Raw genomic sequence first — 24,185 nt, forward strand, 5'->3', positions numbered from 1 at the left:
TCTTGTCCTGCCCCAGCCTGGCTCTGCTAAGACCATGGGACAGTCTCCTCAGGAATTTTACCAACTCTAGGCCCCATCTAGTACCTAATATACCTGCCTCTCTTGACATGGAGGGCTCTTCTTGAGATAGGGTCTCATGTATTCAAAGCTGACCCCACACTGGCTAGGTAGCCCAGAATGACCTCAAACTCCTGATTCTCCTGCCTCCACCTCCCAAGTCCTGGGATCAGAGGCATGTACCACCTCCTCCACTGTTGCCAGGAATGGAAGCCAGGGCTTTCTGATTGTGAGGCAGGGACTCTACCAACCGAGCCACACGCCCAGCCCATTGCAGCGTGCTTTGTAGAGAACCAAGCCAGGTGTTTCCTCCCCCCCACCTTCTCTGGCTCCTGTCTGGATGCGGACTGAGGACTGAGGGGCTGGACAAGGTCAGGGGCTCCTTGTGCCTTCCGTCAGCAAAGATCTGTTGAAGCACAGTGGGATGCATCTGTCCTCCCAGCACTGGAGAGGTAGAGGCAGGAGGATGGGAAACTCGGGGTTGGGCTGGGGATGTAGCTCAGTCAGTAGAGTGCTTGCCTAGCACACGTGAGTCCTTGGGCTCTATCCCCAGCACTGGATAAACTGGGCTAGAAGACAGCACTAATGGTAGAAATAAGATCAGGAGTTCAAGGTCATCTTCTGCTACATAGTGAGTTCAAGAAGACCAGCCTTTGCCCTGCGAGACCCTCTCTCAATAGAGAGTGAAGTGAGAGGGGTGGACAGATACACAGACAGCAGAGGGGTGCCTACACAGTACTAGGTACATGCTGGAGTCAGACCCCTCCCGAGGGCGTGTTTGCAGAGCGTCTGTGTTGCTGCTCTGCCCTGCCGGCAGTGCAGTGCGGGCTGGGAAAGGCTTCAAGGAAGTAGTGACCTGGTAGGGGATGTGCTGAGCTGGTAAGCAAGTCATGGTCAGGTTGTTCTGCTGCAGCGGCTGCTACTCCTCCTCGGAAGGAGTGAGTGGGTGGAGGAGGAGCCAGGGAGTTTCCTACTAGATGAACTTAAGAGCTTTCTCACCCAGGGTGGGATGTAGCTGCTCCTGAGTCCACACCCGTAGGAACAGGCACGCAGAGGCCCTGCTTCCTGCAGCGTGACACTGGGGAGTGATGGGACCCCTGTGACATGCCTGTGACCCAGGCGTGGACAGGAAGCCGCTCATTGATAATGTAGGACTGGGGGCCTTCCTGAGAGGACAGGATCTGTGCTGCCTCTGCGCACTGTGGGTCCTTTCTGTGGCATCTTTTATTCGTTCGAAGACCCTAAGGGGTATACTGGGGCCCCACGTTCAGAGACTCCTCCCCCAGCCGCAGCCTCCCAGCAGTACAAAGCCCCTCCCCTATTGTAGTCTGCTGCGCTGGGCTGTTGCCTGGAGAGTTGGGACAGTAGGCATGACGTCATGACTCCTGCCCTGCACTCACTGTCTCCGCCTCTGCTGTCCTCCCACTCCCCCAGGGATACCTCATCAGGCCCCTTTCCTGGGTACACCACCCCACCCACTTACAAGTGAACTCTGACATTTTGTGCTCCCTGGCCTGAGCCCCTCCCTGCAGGCCGGGCATCCAGACAAAGGGAAACAAGCGGGAATCTCCTTAAAGGGACAGTGTCCCACCAACTGGTGTACAGCTCTCCTCCCTGACTTCTCGGTTACAGTTCTAGCAAGCCTCTGGTGTTGGGGGAGGGGAGCGAACATTTTCACCCACCTATTCTCTCCTGCATTGGTTACCCAGGACAGACAGTCCGGCTCCTCCTGGCCTCATGTGACCCACAGGCATATCTAGGCACAAAGAACCCTAGAGCCAGCTCTCCAGGACCCCACAGGCTCACTGAAGAATCCCCATCCACCAGGATGCTTGGGCCAGAAGTGGGCAGCTATTTTAAAGGCAAAGACCCCATTCCTCTCCATCCGCCCTTCAGCCCCAACCCCAGCCTCCCTGGTTCTCTCTTAGGCTAAGGTGGACTGCTGGATTTGCCGACCCTGGGCTGTGGGAAGACGGGTATGGCTTTAATGGTAGGTGGTAGCTGCTCCCTGGGCATCCTTATGAAGAGGACCTGAAGGCTGCTGAGCTTTGAGAAGCTACAGCAGCCTGCATCTTCCCTGGCGATGTCCTGCCTGCATCCTGAGCCCAGTTCCTACCTAGCTGAATTAGACCAGACCAGCTCTGCAGGGCCTGTGCTTGTAGGTGGGAGCTTGGGCAACTTTGGAGCCTTTCCAGCTCATCTCCCCTGAGGGATTTTGTGTTGCTTTATTTGTTTGTTTGTTTGTTTTAGTTTTTGTTTTAAGCTGGTGTTTTCCTGCAGTGCTCTGACTGGCCTGCAGGCTGGGCTTGAATCCTCATACATCCACCTGCCTCTGCCTCTCGAGTGCTAAAGCAGAAGGGGCTGACATTCCTGTCTCCCTGCTCTAAAGGGTGATAGAGCCCGGAGCTGCCAGAGGAGAGTGTAGGAGAAAGCCAGCAGGTCCATTAGCGCGAGGCCTGTGGTTTGCCGCATGCTCTCCATGTTCCCAGGCCCCGTCCCTCCATTTGGCTGATGACCAAGAACAAGTCACCTTCCTTCTGAGCCATCTTCTTTGCATGAGATGGGCCCGGATTAGAAGCTGCTCTCCCCTCTGAGTCTAGCAGGTAGGCTAATTCCTTTAGCCCACCTTGGCAGGACTGAAATGGATGGTTGTGCAGGCTGTGCCTGGAACAAGCTATAGAAGAAGCTAGGCAGTGATACCTTAAATCCCAGTGCTCAGGAGAAAGAAGCAGGCAGACCTCTGTGACTTCAAGACAAGTGTGCTCTACATAGAGGGACAGCCAGGGCTAGAGAGAGAAGCCATGTCTCCAAAGCCCAAGGAAGTAAAACGTTGTAGTGGATGACGCAGCGAGGCAGCTCAGCTGGTAAAGAGGCTTGCCGCTCCAGCCTGGTGAACTGAGTTCAGTTCCCAGGACTTATGCAAGAGTCCAAGGCGAGAACTGATTGCCCAGAGTCGTCCTATGACCTCCACATACAGACTGTGGCTCGCACCTGCACGCACACTGTAATAATAATCGGGGCAAGTAGCGTCTTACCATGTAACTCTGGCTGGCCTGAAACAGGCTGTGTAGACCAGAGTTCCACCCGTGACTGCTTATGGGTGCTGAAATCAAAGGTGTGCTCCACTGTGGCTACCCTTTAGTAATTTAAAAACAAACAAACAAACAAAAACAGATGTAGGGGCCCAGTTCTACCCCTGGTCTCACAGTCTAAGGTCTGGACTTCATAAGCTACCTGTGCTCACAGGATACAGCTGCTTTTCATTGTCATTCTTGCTTATTTTTCTTTTTACCTTTTACATTTTTTTAATTTAATTAATTAAATTACAGGAAGGGTCTTACTTTGTAGTCCAGCTTATTCTGAAACTTGTCATGTAGCCCAGGCTGGCCTCAAACTCAAATTCCTTCCCTTTATCTTTCCTAGTGTTTATGTTATGTAGTGTGTATGAGTGTTTCACTTGCATTTATGTGTGTGCCTGGTGCACACAAAGGCCAGAAGAGGATGTCAGATCCCTTAGAATTGTGTTGCAAATAGTTGTGAGCCACTGTCTGGGTGCTGGGAATTGAACTCTGGTCCTCTGGAAGAGCAGCCAGTGCTCTTAACTGCTGAGCCATCTTTCCAGCCCCTCCTCCTTTTACTTTTGAGTATTTCATGTTCTGTTCAGCCTGGAACTCACTACTATAGAGTATATAACCAAGTGTGACCTTGAACACCCTAATCACCCTGCCACTGTGTCCTAAGTGCTGGAATGACAGGTTAAGACCACCAGCCCAGTATAAGAGTGTCTGTGTGTGTGTGTGTGTGTCTGTGTGTGTCTGTGTCTGTGTCTGTGTCTGTGTCTGTGTCTGTGTCTGTGTCTGTGTCTGTGTCTGTGTTTGAGACAGGGTCTCACTGTAGCCCCTGCTGACTGCAGGTCTGCGATTCCGCCTCAGCTTCCCAGCTGCTGAAATTTTAGCCCTACCTTTGCCTCCGTTCCTGGTTACCTTTCTATGTTTTGTTTTTGGGCTTGTTGTTGTTGTTTTCTTTTTAAAGATTTTTTTTTATTTATTTTATGTATGAGTGATCTATCTGCGTATACACCTGCATGCTGGAAGAGGGCATCAGATCCCATTACAGATGGTTGTGAGCCACCATGTGGTTACTGGGGAATTGAACTCAGGACCTCTGGAAGAGCAGCCAGTGCTCTTAACTGCTGAGCCATCTCTCCAGCCTCTTGTTTTTGGTTTTTCCATTTGTTTGTTTAGTTTTTTGAAACAGGGCTTTATGTATGGTAGGCAGGCTCTATACCAACAGAAGTACACCTTCAGCCCCTATTTTTTTTTTTAAAGCAAAATCCAAAGATAAATTCCTATAGATGGCAATTGGAAAGAGGGCTCCATAGTCAAGAATCCTTGCTTTTGCAGAGCAGTCAAGTATATACATCTGCATCATCAAGTGCCCATAACTCCAACTCCAGGTTATCTGGTGTCCTCTGGCCTCCACAGGGACCATACACACATGATAAACATATAAACAAAGCAGCCGTACACGCAGGAGCAGAGATTTTTTTTTTTTTAATTTAAAAAAATAAAAAGAAAAGAAAAACGCTAGCCAGGTGGTGGTGGCACACGCCTTTAATCCCAGCACTTGGGAGGCAGAGGCAGGCGGATTTCTGAGTTCAAGGCCAGCGTGGTCTACAGAGTGAGTTCCAGGACAGCCAGGGCTACACAGAGAAACCCTGTCTCGAAAAACGAAAGAAAGAAAGAAAGAAAGAAAGAAAGAAAGAGAGAGAGAGAGAGAGAGAGAGAGAGAGAGAGAGAGAGAGAGAGAAAGAAAAAGAAAGAAAAAAGCTGTGCAGAGGTGGTAGGTGGCCTTCCTCAACCCCACCCTTCTCCACCCAGGTGCTGCGAGTGTAGTGCCTCCCTTTCACACCAGTACTACGAGAAGGATGGACAGCTCTTCTGCAAGAAGGACTACTGGGCCCGCTATGGCGAGTCTTGCCATGGGTGCTCCGAGCACATCACCAAAGGGCTGGTCATGGTGAGCCACTTTCCCCTACCTGCCCACCTCCTGAGGCAAGTGTGCATTTACTCCCTGCCGTCATCCCCTGTGTGTCCTGGGCCCATCTCTCCATCTGTCCAGACCTGCCAGGTCTCTACCTGTCCACAAGATTCTGTCTGGGTTGCCCTGCTTTCTCCCCAACAGGAGAATGACGATGGCTTTAGGGACAGCAGGCACCACAAAGCTATGTTGTGTCCTTACCCCTACAGGTGGCCGGGGAGCTGAAGTACCACCCTGAGTGTTTCATCTGCCTTGCCTGTGGAACCTTCATCGGCGATGGGGACACCTACACACTGGTGGAGCACTCCAAGCTGTACTGGTGAGTCCTGTGGGCCTCTTCAAGCCTAGGGGCCTGCACCTAGTCTGCCCATCCACAGGCTTTTATGATACCATTATAGTGAGCTCCATACTCTTTAGTGAGCTCCTACCTCCATGTCAGGAATTGCAGTGCCTGTCACCCTAGCTTTTCAGGATGCCAATGCAAGAGGATTGCAAGTCCTAGGCCAAACTGGACAATTTAGTGTGATACAATCTTAAGTACAAAGAGATCCTGGGCCATAACTCAGTGGCAGAGCCCCTTCCTAAAATCCCCCAGTGAGGGGCTGGGGGTGTAGCTCAGTGGTAGAGCCCTTGCCTAGAATCCCCCAGTGAGAGCTAGGAGTATGACTTAGCAGTAGAGGACTTCCATGTCATATGTAAGGCTCTATGTTCAGTTCTGAGTACTACAAAAATAAATAAATAAATAAATAAATAAATAAATAAATAAATAAATAAATAAAATAAAATAAAATAAAATAAAATAAAATAAAAAATGACCGAAACCAAAGTGCTCCCAGCACCAGCTCTCTACTTACTGCCTCTGCAGTATAGCTCTGCCTCTAGCCACAGAGCTGGCACAGACCCCACCAGCTACAGACACCATCCCCAGCAGGTTTGTTCCTGCTGCAGACTCCAGCTGCACACTCAGTCGTCCCCAGGCCCTTCCAGTCCAGTGGCCCCATGTTTGATGGTGTGCTAAATAACTAACTCACAGAACTGCAAAGGGTGCTGCAGGTCACAGAGGGACCAAGTGAGGGCGCCATCCACCTCTCTCCCAGCCCGTCTTAGGTTTATTAACTCGGATGCCACCCTGAGGCCCAGCAACCAGGGATTTCACTGAGGCTTTGTGTAAGTCATGGCCCACGTGATTATGCTCTGTCTCTATCCTGCGCCTGAGCATCCAGGCTGGCTAGAAGCCACAAGCCTTCAGTCACTGTCAGTGACTGTGGGACCAGCCCTGATGTGACTCATTTGCATAGACTCAAGCATCCTCCAAAGGGCTCATAAATAACAAAGATCCCCCTGTTCCAAGGACTTAAGAGTCTTTCTCCCCAGAGCCAAGGACTAAAAATCAGACAGATTCTCTCTTATGAAACACCAACAAAGCTGGATTCGAGAACAACAGACCCGATCCCAAATGGACTTTTAATGACTTCCTCCCAAAGGAGACGTATCCGCAAGGGCCACGCTTTATCTTGGCCATCTGACAATATCACCGGGTAGACAGAGCCAGAATGGGGCCAGTGAGATGGCTCAATGCGTAAAGGTGCTTGCTGCTAAGCCTAATGAACCGGAATCCCATCCCCAGGACCCACATGGTGGAAGGAGAGAACTGATTCACAAATTGTCCTCTGACCCCCATACTCACCCTGTGGCATGCGTACCCTTCCTCCAAGCCCATATTCACACAAACAAAATTAATAAATGTAATTAAAAGACATAACAGTCTGATGAGATGCCTCAACAGGTAAAGGCACTAGCCACTAAACAACCACCTTAAGGACCATGTTGGAAGGAGAGAACCGATTTCGGAAAATTGTCTTTTAACCCCCATATTATATTGGCACACATACTTGAACAAACACACACAGAAATAAAAGTAATTTTAAAAAATTTATTTTTAACAAAATATCTGAGACCCAGAGTTGGGGGTGCTGAGACAACTGGGCATGCCCTGTCCTGCCCTGCATCCCCCCCCCCTCGGTTTGCTATGGGCTGCAGCGAAGCATCACTGACTCCTCCCCAACGCTCTTTTCTTCCCTTTCTCTTTGGATCCGCACTGTCGATGACCTTCACAGTGGCCAGTGCTACTACCAGACCGTGGTAACTCCAGTCATCGATCAGATCCTGCCTGACTCGCCCGGCTCCCACCTGCCCCACACAGTCACCCTCGTGTCTATCCCAGCCTCTGCCCATGGCAAACGAGGCCTGTCTGTCTCCATCGACCCCCCTCACGGCCCACCAGGATGTGGCACGGAGCATTCGCATACCGTCCGAGTCCAAGGGTGAGTGGGCTGCCACACCGCGGGTGGGGCTCTGTTGTAGAGACCTGGTTGTTTTAGTTAGGTCTCTGCTGCTGTGACAGGATACCTGACGTAAACAGCCTGAGTGGGGAGAGATTGATCTTAGCTCACGGTTCGGAGGGTTCAGGCCCAGAACATCCAGATACGAGAAGCAGGAGATCACTTCCCCCAGAACCCATCTAAAAAAGATATAGGGACTGTCAACATGGCTTGTCAGATAAAGATGCTTGCACTAAGCCTGACAAATTAAGTTCCATTCTCAAATCCCACATGGTGGAAGGAAAAAAACCGACAGTCCTCTGATTTACACACACACAATAAATGAATGATTATAAAAAAAAAAAAAATTCTGTTTTAAGTCAAACAGCGGCTGTGCGTGTAATCCTGGGGTCCACTGTGAGCAACTGTAATGAAACATTGGGCCACACACACCCCAGAAAAGGAAAAGTCATGAAAGAAGAAGAATAGCAAAGAGTAAGGGGATCGTGCAAGTGGGTGGAGAACAGGAGAAATGCGGCAAGTGTGGTCAGATGCCTTCTGTAGTTCATGAGGGTGCGCAGCGAAGCCTGTTGTTGAGTGTAGTTACTAGATACTAATAGTAAGTAAAACTGGAGCTGGAGAGATGGCTCGGCAGTTAAGAGCACAGGCTACTCTTTAAGAGAACCAGGGTTTGGTTCCCAGCAACCACATGGCAACTCACAACCTTCTAGCTCCAGACACCCTCGTGGCCACCAGGCATGCATACATGTGGTACATAGACATACATGCAGGCAAAACACCCATGTAAAATGTCTTGTTTTGTCAAAGGTAACAGCTAAAACCACAGTATATTGCAATTTCCACCTCCCCACCCCACACCTGGTGGTCTTGGCTTCGGTTTCCTCTCTGGGCCGAAGCAGACAGGTCGGAGGGGAGCTAGTCTAACCAAGGCGTCATCCCCAGAGTGGACCCAGGCTGCATGAGCCCAGACGTGAAGAATTCTATCCACATCGGAGACCGGATCTTGGAAATCAACGGCACGCCCATCAGGAACGTGCCTCTGGACGAGGTAGGGCCACAGAGTCAGACAGACAGACGATCCAAGGCTGGGCAGGCTGGGCAGGACGGGGTGACAGAAGCAGAAGCTTCACCCCGAGCCCTGCCGCCACCTCAGAAGACTCACCTGTCCACACCCGTCCCCAGATCGACTTGCTGATCCAGGAGACCAGCCGCCTGCTCCAGCTGACCCTCGAGCACGACCCCCATGACTCACTGGGCCACGTGCCCGCGTCGGATCCCAGCCCCTTGAGCTCCCCGGTGCACACTCCCAGCGGACCGGCAGCCAGCTCTGCCCGACAGAAACCTGTCTTGTAAGTCAACCTGCTTCTTTTACATGGGTGTCTTGTCTGCGTGTGTGGCTCTGCGCCACGTGCATGCCTGGTGGCCACAGGGGTGACAGATGCTCTGCAGCTGGATGGTTGTGAGCCGCCATGGGGTTCTCTGCTAGAGAGGCCAATGCTCTTCACTCCAGGCTCCTCCATCTCATCCCTTCAACTCTGCCAGGATCCATAGAGATTGAGAGCCTGAGATGAGGAAGGAAACAGCAGGCAGCGCCCCCTGCTGGCAGTCACAGAGACCTTCCCGGGCAGACCCACCTCTTTTATTTTACATTACTTTACTCTTTACTCTGGGGGGGAGGGGAGCACTAAGATGGGCCCTGAGAACCCCCCAGAGCCTATGTACCGGTCCGACTCAGGCTGTCAGGCTTGGCGGCAAGCGCCTTTACCCACTGAGCCATCTTGTAGCTTTCTCTCTAATTTTAAAGTTTTACTTAAGAGGCGCGACAGACAGTTTCCTGTGCGGTTTTCTATAGGCAGAGGTACCAGAGAGGAGCGTATTTTAAGGCCGCGCTCTGGGTCAGTGATCAGAGTACTCACCTAGTGTACACAGAGCTCTGGGCTCCATCCCTAGCATCACATCCACTGGGCGTGACGGCACACACTTGTAACCCAGCACACAGGAGGTGGAAGCAGGAGGGTCCGAAGTTCAAGGTCATCCTTGGCTACCTAGTGAGTTGGAAGCTAGCCTAGGCTACGTAAGACCCTACTTATTAAAAATAAACAAACCAAAAAAAAGTCCTATTTACTTTACTGTGCCAACTCTGGAATAGTTTTGTTAATATAAATAGAATTGATACAAATTCCATTCATGTCATTGGCTCGGCAGCAATATGTTGTCATGCCATCATTCATTATTATAAATATGAAGCCCGTTTTTCTTTATAAGTTGCTTGTGCGTTCTTGCTGTTCTTCCATTCTTTCGTTTTCTGGTTATGTTCCTCACTGGGAATACCAAGAGACGGTGCAGGGTCGATAGCTCCCAGGGTTGGAGCACTTGCCGTGCCCGCAAGCAGGCCTCAGTCCAGACCCCTGCAGCACCGTGTAAATGGCCACACACCTGGAACTCCAGTGCAGGGGTCAGTAGAGAGACCCTGTCTCAAAAGGATGCTGGGAGGCAGGACCAGCAGCTAAAACCTAAGAGCCCACCGGGTGTAGTGGCTCACACCTTTAATCCCAGAACTCAGGGAGCCAAAGCCAGTCTTTGAGTTCCAGGTCAGCCTTGTCTTCAGAGTGAGACCCTGTCTCAGAGGGGGAAAAAAAAGACTTAAGAATGTGTGTATTCTTGCAAAGGACCAGAGTCTGGTTCCTAGCACCCACTTTGGGTGGCTCACCTCTGCCAGTTCCAAGGGGTCTGAGGTCCTTTATCTGGCCTCCACAGCCATTGTATGTACATGCACAAACCCACACGTAGATACAGATAATTAAAAATAATAAGTCTAAAAAATAGTAAGGCAGAGGGTGATTAAGGAAAATACCTGACATCAACACAGGGCCTCCATATGCTCACACACAAATACATATGCACACTCACATGAGTGCGTGCATACAACATACACAAAAAAATAACGCGAGAAACTACAGTGCACTACGGTAGTTTCTGGCACTCGCTCCCCCATGCACACCCTATTATTTGGTTTGTTTGGATGATTTTTAGTTTATTTTTGTGTTTTGCTTTATACATAGCCCAGGCTGGCTTTGAACTTGATTTTTGTGTCTCCATCTCTTAAGTACAGGGAATTGCAAGTATGCTTGACCATACCCAGCTGATTTCTAGTTGTTCTCCTCATCATCATCATCCCCCTCCTCTTCTTCCTCCTCCTCCTCTTCTTCCTCTCTTTGACTACTTTAATAATGAAGACTCATTTGAAGCTGTAGAGAAGACCGGACAGGGGCTAGCATCTTGACTTCATGTAGGACCTAGTGACGGGCTGATTCCAGGGCATCAGGTGTGCAGGAGGCTTTGATATGTTCCCATGCCTAGAGGCTTCCTCTGAGCAGTCGTCCCCACACAGTGGTGTGTTCCACCGAGATGACCGTGGTCCAGGATGAGGGATTTGATGCACAATGTCACGTCAGAGTCGGCTCATGGTCTGCTGCAGTGAGCCAGGGAGCGGGAGGCATGAGTTCTCTGACCTTGAAGCTGAAGAAGCAAAGGGAAAGACAGGAGGAGTCAGTGGTAGCCTGTCCCTTGTCCCACTTGTGCTGGGGCCTCTCCAGGACTCTTGGAGAAGCCCTTTGAAGGGTTTCCTTCTGGGATGACAGCTGCTTTTCTTTTGTCTTTCTATCTTTCTTTGTTTCTTTCCCTCCCTCCCTTCCTCCCTCCCTCCTTCCCTCCCTCCCTTCCTTCCCTCCCTCCCTTCCCTCCTTCCCTCCCTTCCTTCCCTCCTTCCCTTCCTCCCTTCCCTCCCTCCCTCCTTCCCTCCCTTCCTTCCTTCCTTTTTTCCTGGAGGCTGGGTTCCTTTGTGTAAACATGGCTAGTCTGTAACTCTCTCTGTACACCAGGCTGGCCTTGAACTTGAAAGTCCACCTGCCTCTGCCGAAAAAATACTGGAATTAGAGGTGTGCGCCACAGCTGCTCTGAGAGGTTGCACTCCCTCGTCTCAGTTTGTCCTGAACTTAGACCATAAGCAGGGACACCTGTGTGCTGCAATGTAATGGTCCTCTCAGGCAGGGCATCTGAGCCGGGCCTCCAAGCAGAGGAGACAGTGGGCACCTTCTAATGAACCGTGTGGCTCCCCCCAAGACACCAGGCTGGACCACCTACTCCTAGAATAGGGGATGAGCAGCAACTGGTTAATATAGTGCTTTTGCAAGGAGGAGTCGGGCAGTGTCTGAGCCAGGTGCCACCTTCCCATGGCACTGGGCCCATGTACCTTCCCCAGGAGGAGCTGCAGTATTGACACGTCCCCGGGTGCCAGCTCACTAGCCTCTCCAGCCTCCCAGCGCAAGGACCTGGGTCGCTCCGAGTCCCTCCGAGTGGTCTGCCGACCACACCGAATCTTCCGGCCATCTGATCTCATTCATGGGGAAGTGCTGGGCAAGGGCTGTTTCGGCCAGGCCATCAAGGTATGCAAATGGGGAGGGTAGGCTGGGTGACATCTGACCTCCCTCTTCCCTCCTACTGCCCCACCCACCCCCACCCCGGGAACCCAACACAAGGGATGTCTAGATTCTATGCTTTTCATCCTAGGGTTACCCGCTCCTTATTCTGGATTTCTTTGAGCTATTGAGATGGAAGAGACTTTACATGCATAGATTCAGAACTTTGTGGTGTCTTTAAGGACAAAGTCTCATGTAGCTCAAGCTGGCCTTGAACTCACTCTGTAGCTGAGGATGACCTTGAACTCCTGATCTTCTGTCTTACACCTCTCAAGTACTGGAATTGTACTCATGCACTAGCATGCCTGGTTTCATTATGTATTGGGATAAGGTCTCACTGAGTTGTCCAGGCTAGCCTCAAACTCACGAGATAACCCAGGCTGGCCTTGGACATGGGCTCCTCCTGACTCTGCCTCCCAAGAGTTAGAGGCACACATTACTGTGTCCTACTCATCCTTGAGTTTTGCCCCTCCATCTCCCCAACCTAGGTGACACACCGAGAAACAGGCGAGGTGATGGTGATGAAGGAACTTATCCGGTTTGACGAGGAGACCCAGAGGACATTCCTCAAGGAGGTCAGTGGAGAGGTCATGTGATTACTCCCCTCCCCAAGGAGAAGGGGTGGCACGGGGTCCCAGGAGGATGAGTAGTGAGATGTGAGAGGTAAGAGGGCTCAGGCTTCACTGGGGCTGCGCAGCCATGAGCCGTGGGTTGCCTACCCTGCTTGAGGCCTCAGATCCAATCCCCAGCGCCATGCACACATGCCAGGTATTGTAATACACTCTATAATCCCGGCCCTTGGAAGATGGAAGCAAGAAGATCAGAAATCAAGGTTTTTCTCAACTACATAGAGAGTTCTAGGCTAGCTTGGGCTGTGTGAGACATTGACTCAAAGACGCAAAAGTCAGAACAGCTATGGGCTGGGGTGCAGTTTGGTAGATGCTTGCTTACCATGCACAAAGCCCTAGGCTCTAATGCCAAACCTGACCTTGGCTATATGTCTGTTAGCCCAGCACCTGGGAGATGGTGGTGTGAGGTTTAAGGACCTCCGTGGCTACATAGCTAGTTCAAGACCAGTTATGAAAGACATTTTTTGTTTTTGTTTGTTTATTTGTTGTTGTTATTGTTGGTTGGTTTGGTTTGGTTTGATTTGGGTTTTTCAAGACAGGGTTTCTCTGTGTAGCCCTAGCTGTCTTGGAATTCACTCTGTAGACCAGGCTGGCCTTGAACTCAGATCCGTCTCTGCCTCCTGAGTGCTGAGACTAAAGGTGTTCGCCTCGGCTGGTGCCACCACCACAGGGCTTGAGAGAGACTCTTAAATAGAAGACATGGTGGCTTACTGTGTGAGAGGAGACTGGATGCCCTGCTGTTTAGGCAGGGTAGAGCAAGGGGAAGGAGGTCCAGGCCCAGCCTGTGTGTGTTCCTCCAGGTAAAGGTCATGCGGTGCCTGGAGCACCCCAACGTGCTCAAGTTCATTGGAGTGCTGTACAAGGACAAGCGGCTGAACTTCATTACAGAGTACATTAAGGGCGGCACCCTATGGGGCATCATCAAGAACATGGTGAGCAGGGCTCGGGGCTGCGGTGTGGTTTGGTTGGTAGAGTGCCAGCCTAAGCTGGCATACGTGCGTCTTTGGGTTCCGTCCCAAGCACTTCATAAACCTGGTGTAGTGCCCCACCCCTTTAATCCCAGTACTGGGGAAACCAGTGGGTCTTTTGAGTTCAGGGCCAGCCCGGTCTACAGAGCAAGTTCCATGCCAGCCAGGGTACATAAACAATGAGACCCTTTCTAAATACACACACCAAAACAAAAAAAGTAAGAAAGGGGGATTGAGGAGGAAGAGGGTGGGGTCCCCCCACTGTCCCCTTGCAGGGCAGTGACCACCGATAACCTAAGAACTCTCCATTAGCTCTGCCTCTGAAAAGCTACGTCGCTTCCCACCAGTGCCATGGTAGAGGCCGAGGCCTTAGTACATCCATGGGCCTCTGAAGACACCCCACATACAAACCATAGCGGACCCGAACCCCGTTCTCCCAGTGACTGGCGCTGAGAATGCAGGTGGTTTGTTGGACCTTCAGCTTTAACTAGACCATGGTACAGCTAGGCTTGGAAACGTGAAATGGGAGCTGGGGAGACGGCCCAGTGGGCAAAGCGCTTGTCTCCCATACATGAGGGTTAGAGTTCAACCCCAAAGAACACTTAAAAGTCCAGCGTGGTGGTGTGCACTTGTAATCCCATCGCTGAGGAGATGGAAGCAGGACCTTTGTGAGTTCAAGGCCAGCCTGGTCGACAGAGCTAGTTCTAGGACAGCCAGGGCTACCCAGAGAAACCCTGGTGGGGGAGGGGAGCGCTGTATGGTGGCGTTGCATCTGTTATTCCATCACTGAGGAGCTGGAGGCAGGACCCCCGCGACCAGTGGCTGGCTAGCCTAGCCACGGCCTGCAGCTCTGGCCTCAGTGAGGCATTTCCTCACAAACTAAGGTAGAAGAGCCAGCAGGGTGCCTCGGGGAGGGGGCCAAATACAGAGTAAAGATGCCTGCTACCAAGCCTGACTGTCTTGAGTTCAGTCTCCAGGACCCACATGGTAGAAGGAGATAATAAACAAGTTGTCGTGTGTCACACATGTTGAGACAGGTGCATACCCCTATACATATACATATACATATACATATGCATATACATATGCATATACATATACACACACACAAATAGATATAATAAATAAAGTATTCAGGAGGGTTACTGTTTTAGCACACTACTTGCTATAGTGATTCGTGGGTCGTGGTTTATGCTGTGGGCCCTGGAGACGCGCATCAATCAGCATCTAACAGGGCAACAGCCACACAGGTCAGCTCAGGGTAGCTAGAACACGCAGGAACCCTTAGTGTGTGAAATCAGTTCTGTTAAGAAAGCATGCCATTAGGGTCTATAATCCTAGCCTGAGGCCAGAGCAGGAAACTGGGAAGGTCAAGGCCAGCCTGGGCAACATAGGGAGGGCCTCCTGTCCCCAAAAAATCAAAACAAGGGCCAGTGAAATGGCTCAGCAGACAACAGCGCTTGCCGCCAACCTAATGATGTGGGTTTGAGTAGGCTCCCCCACGCTGTCTTTGACAAACCACAGAAAACAGTACCTTAGGTAGAGTACACACTGCTTTTGGAAGATGTTAGCAGGCAGCCATAGATAGAGGAGAATGTGAAGCCCTCAGACTGCCACACATGTGCCTGTGACTCAGGTGTCCCCACTCCTGTGCCACCATGCCGTCCCCCCAGCCCACCACTTGCCTGGCTCCATCCTAGCCATTTTTCCCTGTCCCTAGGACAGCCAGTACCCGTGGAGTCAGAGGGTCAGCTTTGCCAAGGACATTGCATCAGGGATGGTAAGTGACCTGCCACGAGGAGTGTGGGAGCAGAACCTACGGGGAAGCTGTGAGGGGGCAGCCACGTGGATGAGTATCTAGACTCCCCCACTGGAGGTCCAGCTCAGCAATAGAGCAGGTGGCTAGAGCCCATCAGCTTACGAGCGGATAGGAGGAAGGAGCCCCAGAGGTAGGGCTGAGGTAGTCTGTTAACTAAACAGCCACTGACAGCCTCTCTCCGTTCCCTGTTCCCTCAGGCCTACCTCCATTCGATGAACATCATCCACCGAGACCTCAACTCCCACAACTGTCTGGTCCGTGAGGTGAGCAGTGGGGGCCCAGCAGGGCAGGGCAGCCAGCTGTGCTGGAGAAAGAAGGGACCTAGGAGCTGCTCTTTTCGGGCTTTCATGGAACTAGAGGTCAGGTGAAGAGCTCCAGGGGGCAGGCGGACCAGGTTAGTCCTGGCTCTGCCCTTGCATGGCTCTATACCATAGCAGCATCAAGACCATGTTATAACCCTCAGACCAGCAGTGCAAGAGTCAGAGAAGGGAAACTTGAGTCAAAGTGAAACACCTTCACTGCAGCATTCACACCACCTGAGGTAGCCCAGGCTACCCAGGCAGCAGCAACAACTGCAACAGTGTGTGGGCAGGGGCATCTGGGCAGGCTTCTTAAAGAGAAGACTTGGCAGAGGCATTTCCGTGGAGGCCAAGAGGATAAGCGGCAATCAGCCCCAAGTTTACAGGTTGGTGTTCTACAGAAAACAGGAACTGGGCCAAACTGGGGAGCAAGTGCCTAGAGTCCTGTCCTGCTCCCATAATAAACTACTATAGTTAGCGTTTGAACTGAGGAAGGCGAACGTAGGATTGAGTCCTACATGAGCCAGCCTGGGCAACTTAGCAAGACCCTGTCTGAAATTACAGAGTGGAAAAAAAAGTTTAGGCAGCATGGCTGAGGAAAAATACACCCAAAATAACCCAGGGAGGGGCTGGGGCAGGCTCAGTGGTAGAGCCCCTGCCTAGAATCCCCCAGGGAGGGGCAGCTAAGGTCTCTAAAGCATCCATCCAGCCAGCAGAGAGCTATAATCTAGACAAACTCAGTACTTTAGTTCCTGACTCTGATGTTTTAGGTTCCGAGTGTCCTCTGAGCCCTATCAGCCTGCCGAGGACCCTGCACAGAATACGGTACTAACTGCTGGGGCTGTCCCAGCAAGATAGGGAAACCAGGCTGGGGGACATCCTGAGGGTGAGCCACAAAATTCTGAGCATTTGGTGGCATGAAAGTAAGCTGAGCCGGGTGTGGTGGCGCACGCCTTTAATCCCAGCACTCGGGAGGCAGAGGCAGGTGGATTTCTGAGTTTGAGGCCAGCCTGGTCTCCAAAGTGAGTTCCAGAACAGCCAGGGCTACACAGAAACCCTGTCTCAAAAAACGAAAGAAGGAAGGAAAGAAGAAAGAAAGGAAGGAAGGAAGGAAGGAAGGAAGGAAGGAAGGAAGGAAGAAAGAAAGAAAGAAAGAAAGAAAGAAAGAAAGAAAGAAAGAAAGAAANGGAAGGAAGGAAGGAAGGAAGGAAGGAAGAAAGAAAGAAAGAAAGAAAGAAAGAAAGAAAGAAAGAAAGAAAGAAAGAAAGAAAGAAAGAAGAAAGAAAGGAAAGAAAGAAAGAGAAAGAAAAAGAAAGAAAGAAAGAAGAAAGAAAGGGAAAGGGAAGGAAGGAAGGAAGGAAGGTAGGAAGGTAGGTAGGTAGGTAGGTAAGCTGAACGAGTCCTCTATGGGTCCTGCTTGGCCTTGGTGGCCTGCATCCCTTTGAACAGCCTCAGTGTCACCTACTCTGTGTGAGCATGAGGAACACCTGGAAAGGGAGAGACATCAGGACCCAAGAGGACCAGGCTTACCCCAAGGGAAGGACCCATCTAAGTCACAGGACAGCATCACAAGGAGAAAGTGTCACCAGGACAGCAGGTGGGGAGGAGACTGAGCCCACATCCACCCCACCCACCCTGGCCTCAGGTGAAAGTGCCGGCCGGGCCTCCATCACTTCTGCGTTTGATTTTCTTAGTTGTAGAGGTGGAATCTAAGATGGTGAACCTGTTAGGTTAGCAGTCTACCACCGAGCCACGCTCCCAGCCCCTCACTGGGGGATTCTGGGCAGGGGCTCTACCACCGAGCCACGCCCCCCAGCTCCTCATTGGGGGATTCTAAGCCAGAATTCTACTATTGAGCCATACTCTAATCCCTTACTGGAAGATTCCAGGCAGGCCTTCTAACTATGAAACCATGCTTCCAGCCCCTCACAAGGGGATTGGGGGTGAACTAGGCAAGCTTTCTGCCTCTGACTCACACCTCTAGCCCCTCACTGAAGTTTTAGGCAGCTCCATTTGCAAAGAGCTGGGACAGAGGAAGGTACCCTCCTCCACACAGGTCCCTGGTATCTGGGGTGTATTCTCTGTGCCCTGTATGGGATTATATGGAAAGGATCCCAAATAGAAGCAAATAGAGAGACAACCAGGTCTCAGCCTGCCTTATGAAATTTCCAGAACAGGAACGTGGTGGTGGCCGACTTTGGGCTGGCTCGACTCATGATCGATGAGAAGAATCAGTCTGAAGACTTACGCAGCCTTAAGAAGCCGGACCGCAAGAAGCGGTACACAGTGGTGGGCAACCCCTACTGGATGGCACCAGAGATGATCAACGGTGAGTGGTTGCTCTAGGGGTCCCAGGCGGAGGAGCAGCAGCCACCCCACACGCTGCCTCTCTGCCGGTTGGCTTCCCTGGGATCCTGTATCCCCTTCTCTTGCTTCCCTCCAGCCTCCGCCTCATCTCTACATTACCACACTCCTTTGTTTAGTTTCGGGTGGGTGTTGGGTGTGGTTTTCACACTACGTGCCTGCACACACGCACATCAGGAGGCACCTTGGAGGAAGTTGTCTTCCCTCCTGTGGGCCCTGGGCTGAACTCCAGAATCGTCAGGTGGCCCACCTAGCAGGCCCTTTTCTTCTTTTACAGACCAAGTCTCATTTAGCACAGGCTAGCCTCCAACTCACTACTTAGCTAAGGATGACCTTGCGCCCCTGTCCTCCTCCTGCCTCTGGCTCCAGAGTGTTAGGATTGTAGGAATGAGCCACCCCATACTGAATCTGTGGGGTGCTGGGATTGTAGTGAGCGTCTGCCTTTATCTCTGATTATGTATTTGCTATGTTTCAGTTTGTTTTGTTTGAGATCTCTCTTCTTTATTATGTAGCTCTGGCTGTCCTGCAACTCATTCATTATGTAGATCAGGCTGGCTTTGAACTCAGAGATTCACCTGCCTCTCCTTTCTGAGTTCTGGGATTAAAGCTGTGTACCACCATTTCTGCCAAACATTGTCTTTTTTTTTTTTTTTTTTTTTTTTCAGGACAGGATTTTTTTATGTAGCTCTGGCCGTCCTAGAACTCACTCTGTAGAGCAGGCTGGCTTTGAATTCAGAGATCCGCCTGCCTCCGCTCCACGCTTGCGTGTGCCACCACCACCAGGTCAGGCTGTGTCCTTTTACAAAGGCACAGGCAGTGGTGGTGCAGCCCTTGGAAGAGACAGGCGGATCTCTGTGAGTTCAAAGCCAGCCTGGTCTACAGACAGCCAAAGCTATACAACCCTGCCTTGGGGGAAAGGGGTGTTTATGGGGCTGGGGGTGTGGCTAATTAATTGTCCAGCATTCAGAAAGTTCCGGGTTCTGTCTCCAGCAGCACATAAGTCAGGTGTGTTAACACATATCTGTCATCCCAGTATGTGGGTGATGGAAGCAGGAGGATTCCTGTGGGTTCAAGGCCAGTTTGGGATACACAGTGAGTTTCAGGCTAGGGTGTGGCCCTATCTCAAAAACACCAAGAAAATTGGCATGTGTTGGTTGTGTATCTTTATCCTAGCACTGGAGAAGCAGAAGTGGGTGGGTCTCTATGAGGTCCAGGCCAGCCTTCACGGTCATGAAGAGTTCAAGGCCAGCCAGGGCGACCTAGCGAGACCCTGTCTAAAAACAAAACAGGCAGGCTCTGGTGGCTTAGCTGCTAAGAGCACCCACTCTGCTGCTCTATAAAGGGTTAGTTCCCAGCACCCACATGGCAGCTCCTAACCATCTGGGACTCCATTTCCAGAGGATTTCATGCCTTCTGGCCTCCGCAGGCACCAAGCACACATGTGGTACACATACACACATGTAGACAAAACATTAATACACATAAGGTAAGAAATCTAAAAAAATTAAAATAAAAAGAAAGGAAGTGTTCCAGATAGCACATGGGCCCCAGGCAGAAGCAGGAACGCCCCCTTTTATGCTTTGCAGGGGGGGGGGGTGGAACCCAGGGCTTCACGCAGGCTACTGGAGCTCCCTGTCAACTGAGCCACATCCCTGGTGCCTCAGCGCAGTGCTTTGGGTCTCAGTAGAAGTAGCATGTGCTTTCCCTGCCTGTCTGTCACTGTCCCTGCTCCTGCTCCTGCATCCCTGCTGACCCCTGCTCTCTGTTTAGGTCGCAGTTACGATGAGAAGGTGGACGTGTTTTCCTTTGGAATTGTCCTCTGTGAGGTAAGTCACACAGCCGCCCTTGTGCCCAGACCCAGGGGCTCCTCTCCACTCTGTCCAACCCTCCCACGCTCCAGCCTGGATGGCCACAGGGGCCTCAGGCCCTGAGAACATGGTCCCCAAAGCAGAGCACAGCATCAGTGGGGTACAGCTTAGTCCCTCGCTAGTCCTGTCTGAACTGTTCTCAGAGCATTTGGCAGGCTTCCAGAACCCCCAAGCTCAGGGGTCCCACACTGACCAGTGGGCTCTGTACTGAACAGATTATCGGGCGTGTGAATGCAGACCCTGACTATCTGCCCCGCACTATGGACTTTGGCCTCAATGTAAGGGGTTTCCTGGACCGCTACTGTCCACCAAACTGTCCCCCAAGTTTCTTCCCCATCACTGTGCGCTGCTGTGACCTGGATCCTGAAAAGAGGTGAGTTGGGGTGGGGAAGCTAGCCTGAAGCAGCCTTGGGATGGGTAGGTCTTTGGGAGAGCCAGACTCACTGTCCCCTGATCCTTACCTGTTTGTCACCCCAGACCCTCTTTTGTAAAGCTGGAACAATGGCTAGAAACACTTCGCATGCACTTGGCTGGTCACCTGCCACTGGGCCCACAACTGGAACAGCTGGAGCGGGGCTTCTGGGAGACCTACCGGCGGGGCGAGAGCTCACTGCCTGCCCACCCCGAGGTCCCTGACTGAGCTCAGTGGGCCCCACCATCTGCATCCCCTTTGGAGACTATACCCTCACCAGATTCCTCAGCAGGGGTGGCCTAGGCATGGATCCCTCGGCTAGGGCAATGGTGCCCACACCCATCCCCCAGACCCAGGCCCTGGCCTGCCTTTTCCCCTCATGCAGGGTGCCCCCCAGCCTCTCTCTGCCTCTGGCCCCCAAGTCACCAGGCTGCACACACACGTGGTCGGTCACATTGCCCTGCCTTACCTCCCGTTCTGAGGGGCCAACCCCTCACTTGTCTTGCATGAGCTAGAGGGTTGGGAAGCTGGGCCCATTCCACGCATTGCCTGCAGCTGTCCGCACACTGCACCTGTGGCAGCTCCTCCCCAGCACGGCTGGGCTAGAAGGCAGCTTTAGAAGTGAGCCTCTCTAATACCAAGGGAGAGGCTCTGTGCCCGGGAACCCAAGGGGAGTCCAGGATCCCCTTGGGGGAATCCAGGTAGCATCAGGTATTGACAGGGATCTGAATCCCAAAGCAGAGAGAGAGGTCCAATCCCATGTGGCCAGGCAGTGGCCCCTCACTCTTGCTTGGTGTCCATCTCATTTCTTGATCAAAGCCACTTTAGTGAGAAATAGGTACCAGTCCTCAGGATGAGCCAGGATCCCACAGGGGAGAGGGCGGATGATGCCTGGGATCCAGCCGACGGGAGGGTCCAGCCCGCACTACAGAGGCTGGGCAGAGGGGAGGAGGCAGCCACCCACCAGCACCCCTACCCTCCAGGGTCATCTCAGCACCCAGGCCTCTCCCCGTGGCTGGGGCAGCCCCACCCCCTCACTGGGTGCATCTGCCCTCTCTCTGAGTTCTTTCTGTGTGATCTATTTTTTAAGAAGAGTTTGTATTATTTTTTCATAATGGCTGTAGCAGCAGCTGCTGGGGGCTTAGGGGGATGTTTTTCTTTCGTTGTTTTGTTTTGTTTTAGGTGGGTGGGGGTGGGAGGGCCATGTCTTCACTCTGCTACAGTTGACCATCTAGGATGTATTAAACTGTGAAGCTTGCTCAGTGCACTTTGAACATGGAAGAGAATCTTAGCAGACCCCCGCGGGACCAAGACTGAAAGAGGCAAGGTCCCCTTGCCTCAGCCCAGTGACCGTGACAGGAATGAACCCAAACTCGGAACAATAAAATCAATTCTGTGCTCCCCATGCAGGGCTTGCATCCTCGTGTGTGTCTGAGGGCTCCCAGTAAGAAGAGAGCGTTTAAAAAGCTGACTGTGGGGCTGACTGTGGTGGCCCACACTGGGAGTGCTCAGAGACAGAGGCAGGCGGGTCCCTGTGAGGGCTAGGCCAGGACTGCACAGAGAAACCCTGCCTAACGGGGGGTGGCTCGAGATGTAGCCCAGTGGCTCTGGAAAGGGACTGGAATTCATTTCTGGGATCCACATCAGGTAGCTTAAGGGCACCATAGGGTCAGCCACCCTCTTCTGGCCTCTGTAGCCACTGTACTTGTGTGCATATATGGAGACACACGTAATTAAGTAAATATCCAGAGGCTGGAGAGATGGTTCAATTAAGAGTAGTTACTTGGACTGGAGAGATGGCTTAGTGGTTAAGAGCACCGACTGCTCTTCCGAAGGTCCTGAGTTCAAATCCCAGCAACCACATGGTGGCTCACAACCATCTGTAATGAGATCTGATGCCCTCTTCTGGTGCATCTGAAGTCAGCTACAGTGTACTAATAAATCTTTAAAAGAAAAAAAAAGAGTAGTTACTTGGCTGGGCAGTGGTGGCGCACGCCTTTAATCCCAGCACTTAGGAGGCAGAGGCAGGCGGATTTCTGAGTTCNAGGCCAGCCTGGTCTACAGAGTGAGTTCCAGGACAGCCAGGGCTACAGGGAGAAACCCTGTCTCCAAAAAACAAGAACAAAACAGTAGTTCTTTATATCCTCCAGCAGCCATGGGTTCCTGAAAGGAAAGCTGGGGATGGATGGGAAGGACAGTGAGAGCTCAACTTTAATTCTAGGGTCTGATGTTTAAGGGGAGGGGGCCTCCCCCTCTATGTCAGGATCTCATAGGGGGTGGGTGAACAGGTCAGCCTCTCAGCAGGTAGTGGCATCTTGGAGGAAGCAGCAAATGCAGCAGGACTTTACCTAGGTGGAGACCCCACCCTAGGCGGTTTAGCAGCTATGGCAAACACTAGGTCTGAATCAGTCCACTCAAGGCTGGGGGGAAGGACACAGTTACTGTTCTTGCAGAAGACTCGGGTTCAGAACCCATGTAGTAGCTTATAACTGTAACTTCAGGTCTGGGTGGTTCAGCACCCTCTTCTGTCCCCTATGCACACCATATGTGTATACATATAGGCAGAGAAAAGTTTTAAAATATTTTTCTAAAAGCCTGCTGGAGAGGTTCCAGGCAAGAGTGCACACACAAGCTCTTTAGAAGCTGGGCTGGACCTGGACGCACTAGTACACGCCTGTAATGCCAGTTCTTGACAGCTGAAGAAGGGGGGTTACAGGCTGTCTGAATTTAAAGCCAATTTCAACCAGAGATGGAGACTATCTGGAAAAGAATCGGGTGTAGTGAGGTGGAGTGCAGTTCAATTGGTAGAGTGTAGGCTTAGAGTGCAGAAAGCCCTAGTTTGGGGGCTGGTGAGATGGCTCAGTAGGTTAAGAGCACTGACTGCTCTCACAAAGGTCCTGAGTTCAAATCTCAGCAACTGCATCATGGTGGCTCACAGCCATCCATAACAAGATCTGCTGCCTCTTCTGGTGTGTCTGAAAACAACTACAGTGTACTTTCAATAATAAATCCAGAGCAAGCAGAGGTCCCAAGTTCAATTCTCAGCAACTACATGATGGCATCTACAGTGTACTAATTAATTAAATAAATCTTTTTTTTAATCAGGTTTTTTTTTTTTTTTTTGGTTTTTTTTTTCAAGACAGGGTTTCTCTGTATATTCCTGGCTGTCCTGGAACTCACTGTGTAGACCAGGCTGGCCTCAAACTCAGAAATCCACCTGCCTCTGCCTCCCAAGTGCTGGGATTAAAGGCGTGTGCCACCACGCCTGGCTAAATAAATCTTTTTTAAAAATCTTTTTAAAAAGAGAAAAAAAGTACCAGCTGTCCTTCCAGAGGGCCTGGGTTCAACTCCCAGCACCTACATGGAGGCTCACAACTGTCTAACTCCAGTTCCAAGAGGTCCAACACCCTCACATAGACACGAGTACAGGCAGAATGCCAGTGCACATGAGATAGAAGTAAATGAATGAATAAATAATATGGGGGAAAAGAAAAGTGTTCCACAGCCTTGCCACTTGAATGAAGGCATTTTCTCCTTTGGCGTTCCCTCCTCTCTTAGGACTCTAAGCTATGTCAAATTAACAGAAAATTAACAAGCACAGTTGGCAACATCACCCTAAAGGAGGAACAATTTACTGGTTTCCTGGAGGGGAAGACATGGTAGGACCTGAGTAATCCCGCAGTGAAGCGTGTAGGTAGAAGCAGAAAGCTCAGATGTTCAAGGTCATCTTCAGCTACATAGTGAGTTGATGGCCAGACAGAGCTACGTGGCACACTGTTCAAACATGCTGGCAATGTATCTCCGTAGGGTGCTACCCTAGCATAGAAGCAGCCTTGGATTTGATCCCCAAACCCATAAACTGGTCATGGCAATTCAAACATGTATTGCTGATGCACAGGAGGTGGCAGA

At 51.4% G+C, this 24,185-nt stretch overlaps 1 protein-coding gene across 1 annotated transcript in view; it reads left to right on the plus strand.

Annotated features, from left to right (window-relative positions):
• Limk1 (LIM domain kinase 1) overlaps window positions 1–21,694 on the plus strand; it is a 32,418-nt gene extending 10,724 nt beyond the window's left edge. The window contains exons 3-16 of the mRNA XM_021222497.1: window positions 4,938–5,076; window positions 5,307–5,416; window positions 7,215–7,421; window positions 8,382–8,487; window positions 8,622–8,788; window positions 11,701–11,884; window positions 12,406–12,492; window positions 13,347–13,478; window positions 15,235–15,294; window positions 15,531–15,596; window positions 17,805–17,961; window positions 19,767–19,822; window positions 20,080–20,237; window positions 20,342–21,694. Of these exons, the coding sequence (XP_021078156.1) occupies window positions 4,938–5,076; window positions 5,307–5,416; window positions 7,215–7,421; window positions 8,382–8,487; window positions 8,622–8,788; window positions 11,701–11,884; window positions 12,406–12,492; window positions 13,347–13,478; window positions 15,235–15,294; window positions 15,531–15,596; window positions 17,805–17,961; window positions 19,767–19,822; window positions 20,080–20,237; window positions 20,342–20,504 (1,792 nt within the window). The 3' untranslated portion in view covers window positions 20,505–21,694. The remainder of the gene's footprint in view (window positions 1–4,937; window positions 5,077–5,306; window positions 5,417–7,214; window positions 7,422–8,381; window positions 8,488–8,621; window positions 8,789–11,700; window positions 11,885–12,405; window positions 12,493–13,346; window positions 13,479–15,234; window positions 15,295–15,530; window positions 15,597–17,804; window positions 17,962–19,766; window positions 19,823–20,079; window positions 20,238–20,341) is intronic.
• The last annotated feature ends 2,491 nt before the right edge of the window (window positions 21,695–24,185 follow it).

The sequence above is a fragment of the Mus pahari genome, chromosome 23 (assembly GCF_900095145.1).
Source record: "Mus pahari chromosome 23, PAHARI_EIJ_v1.1, whole genome shotgun sequence".
Classification (NCBI taxonomy): Eukaryota; Metazoa; Chordata; class Mammalia; order Rodentia; family Muridae; genus Mus; species Mus pahari.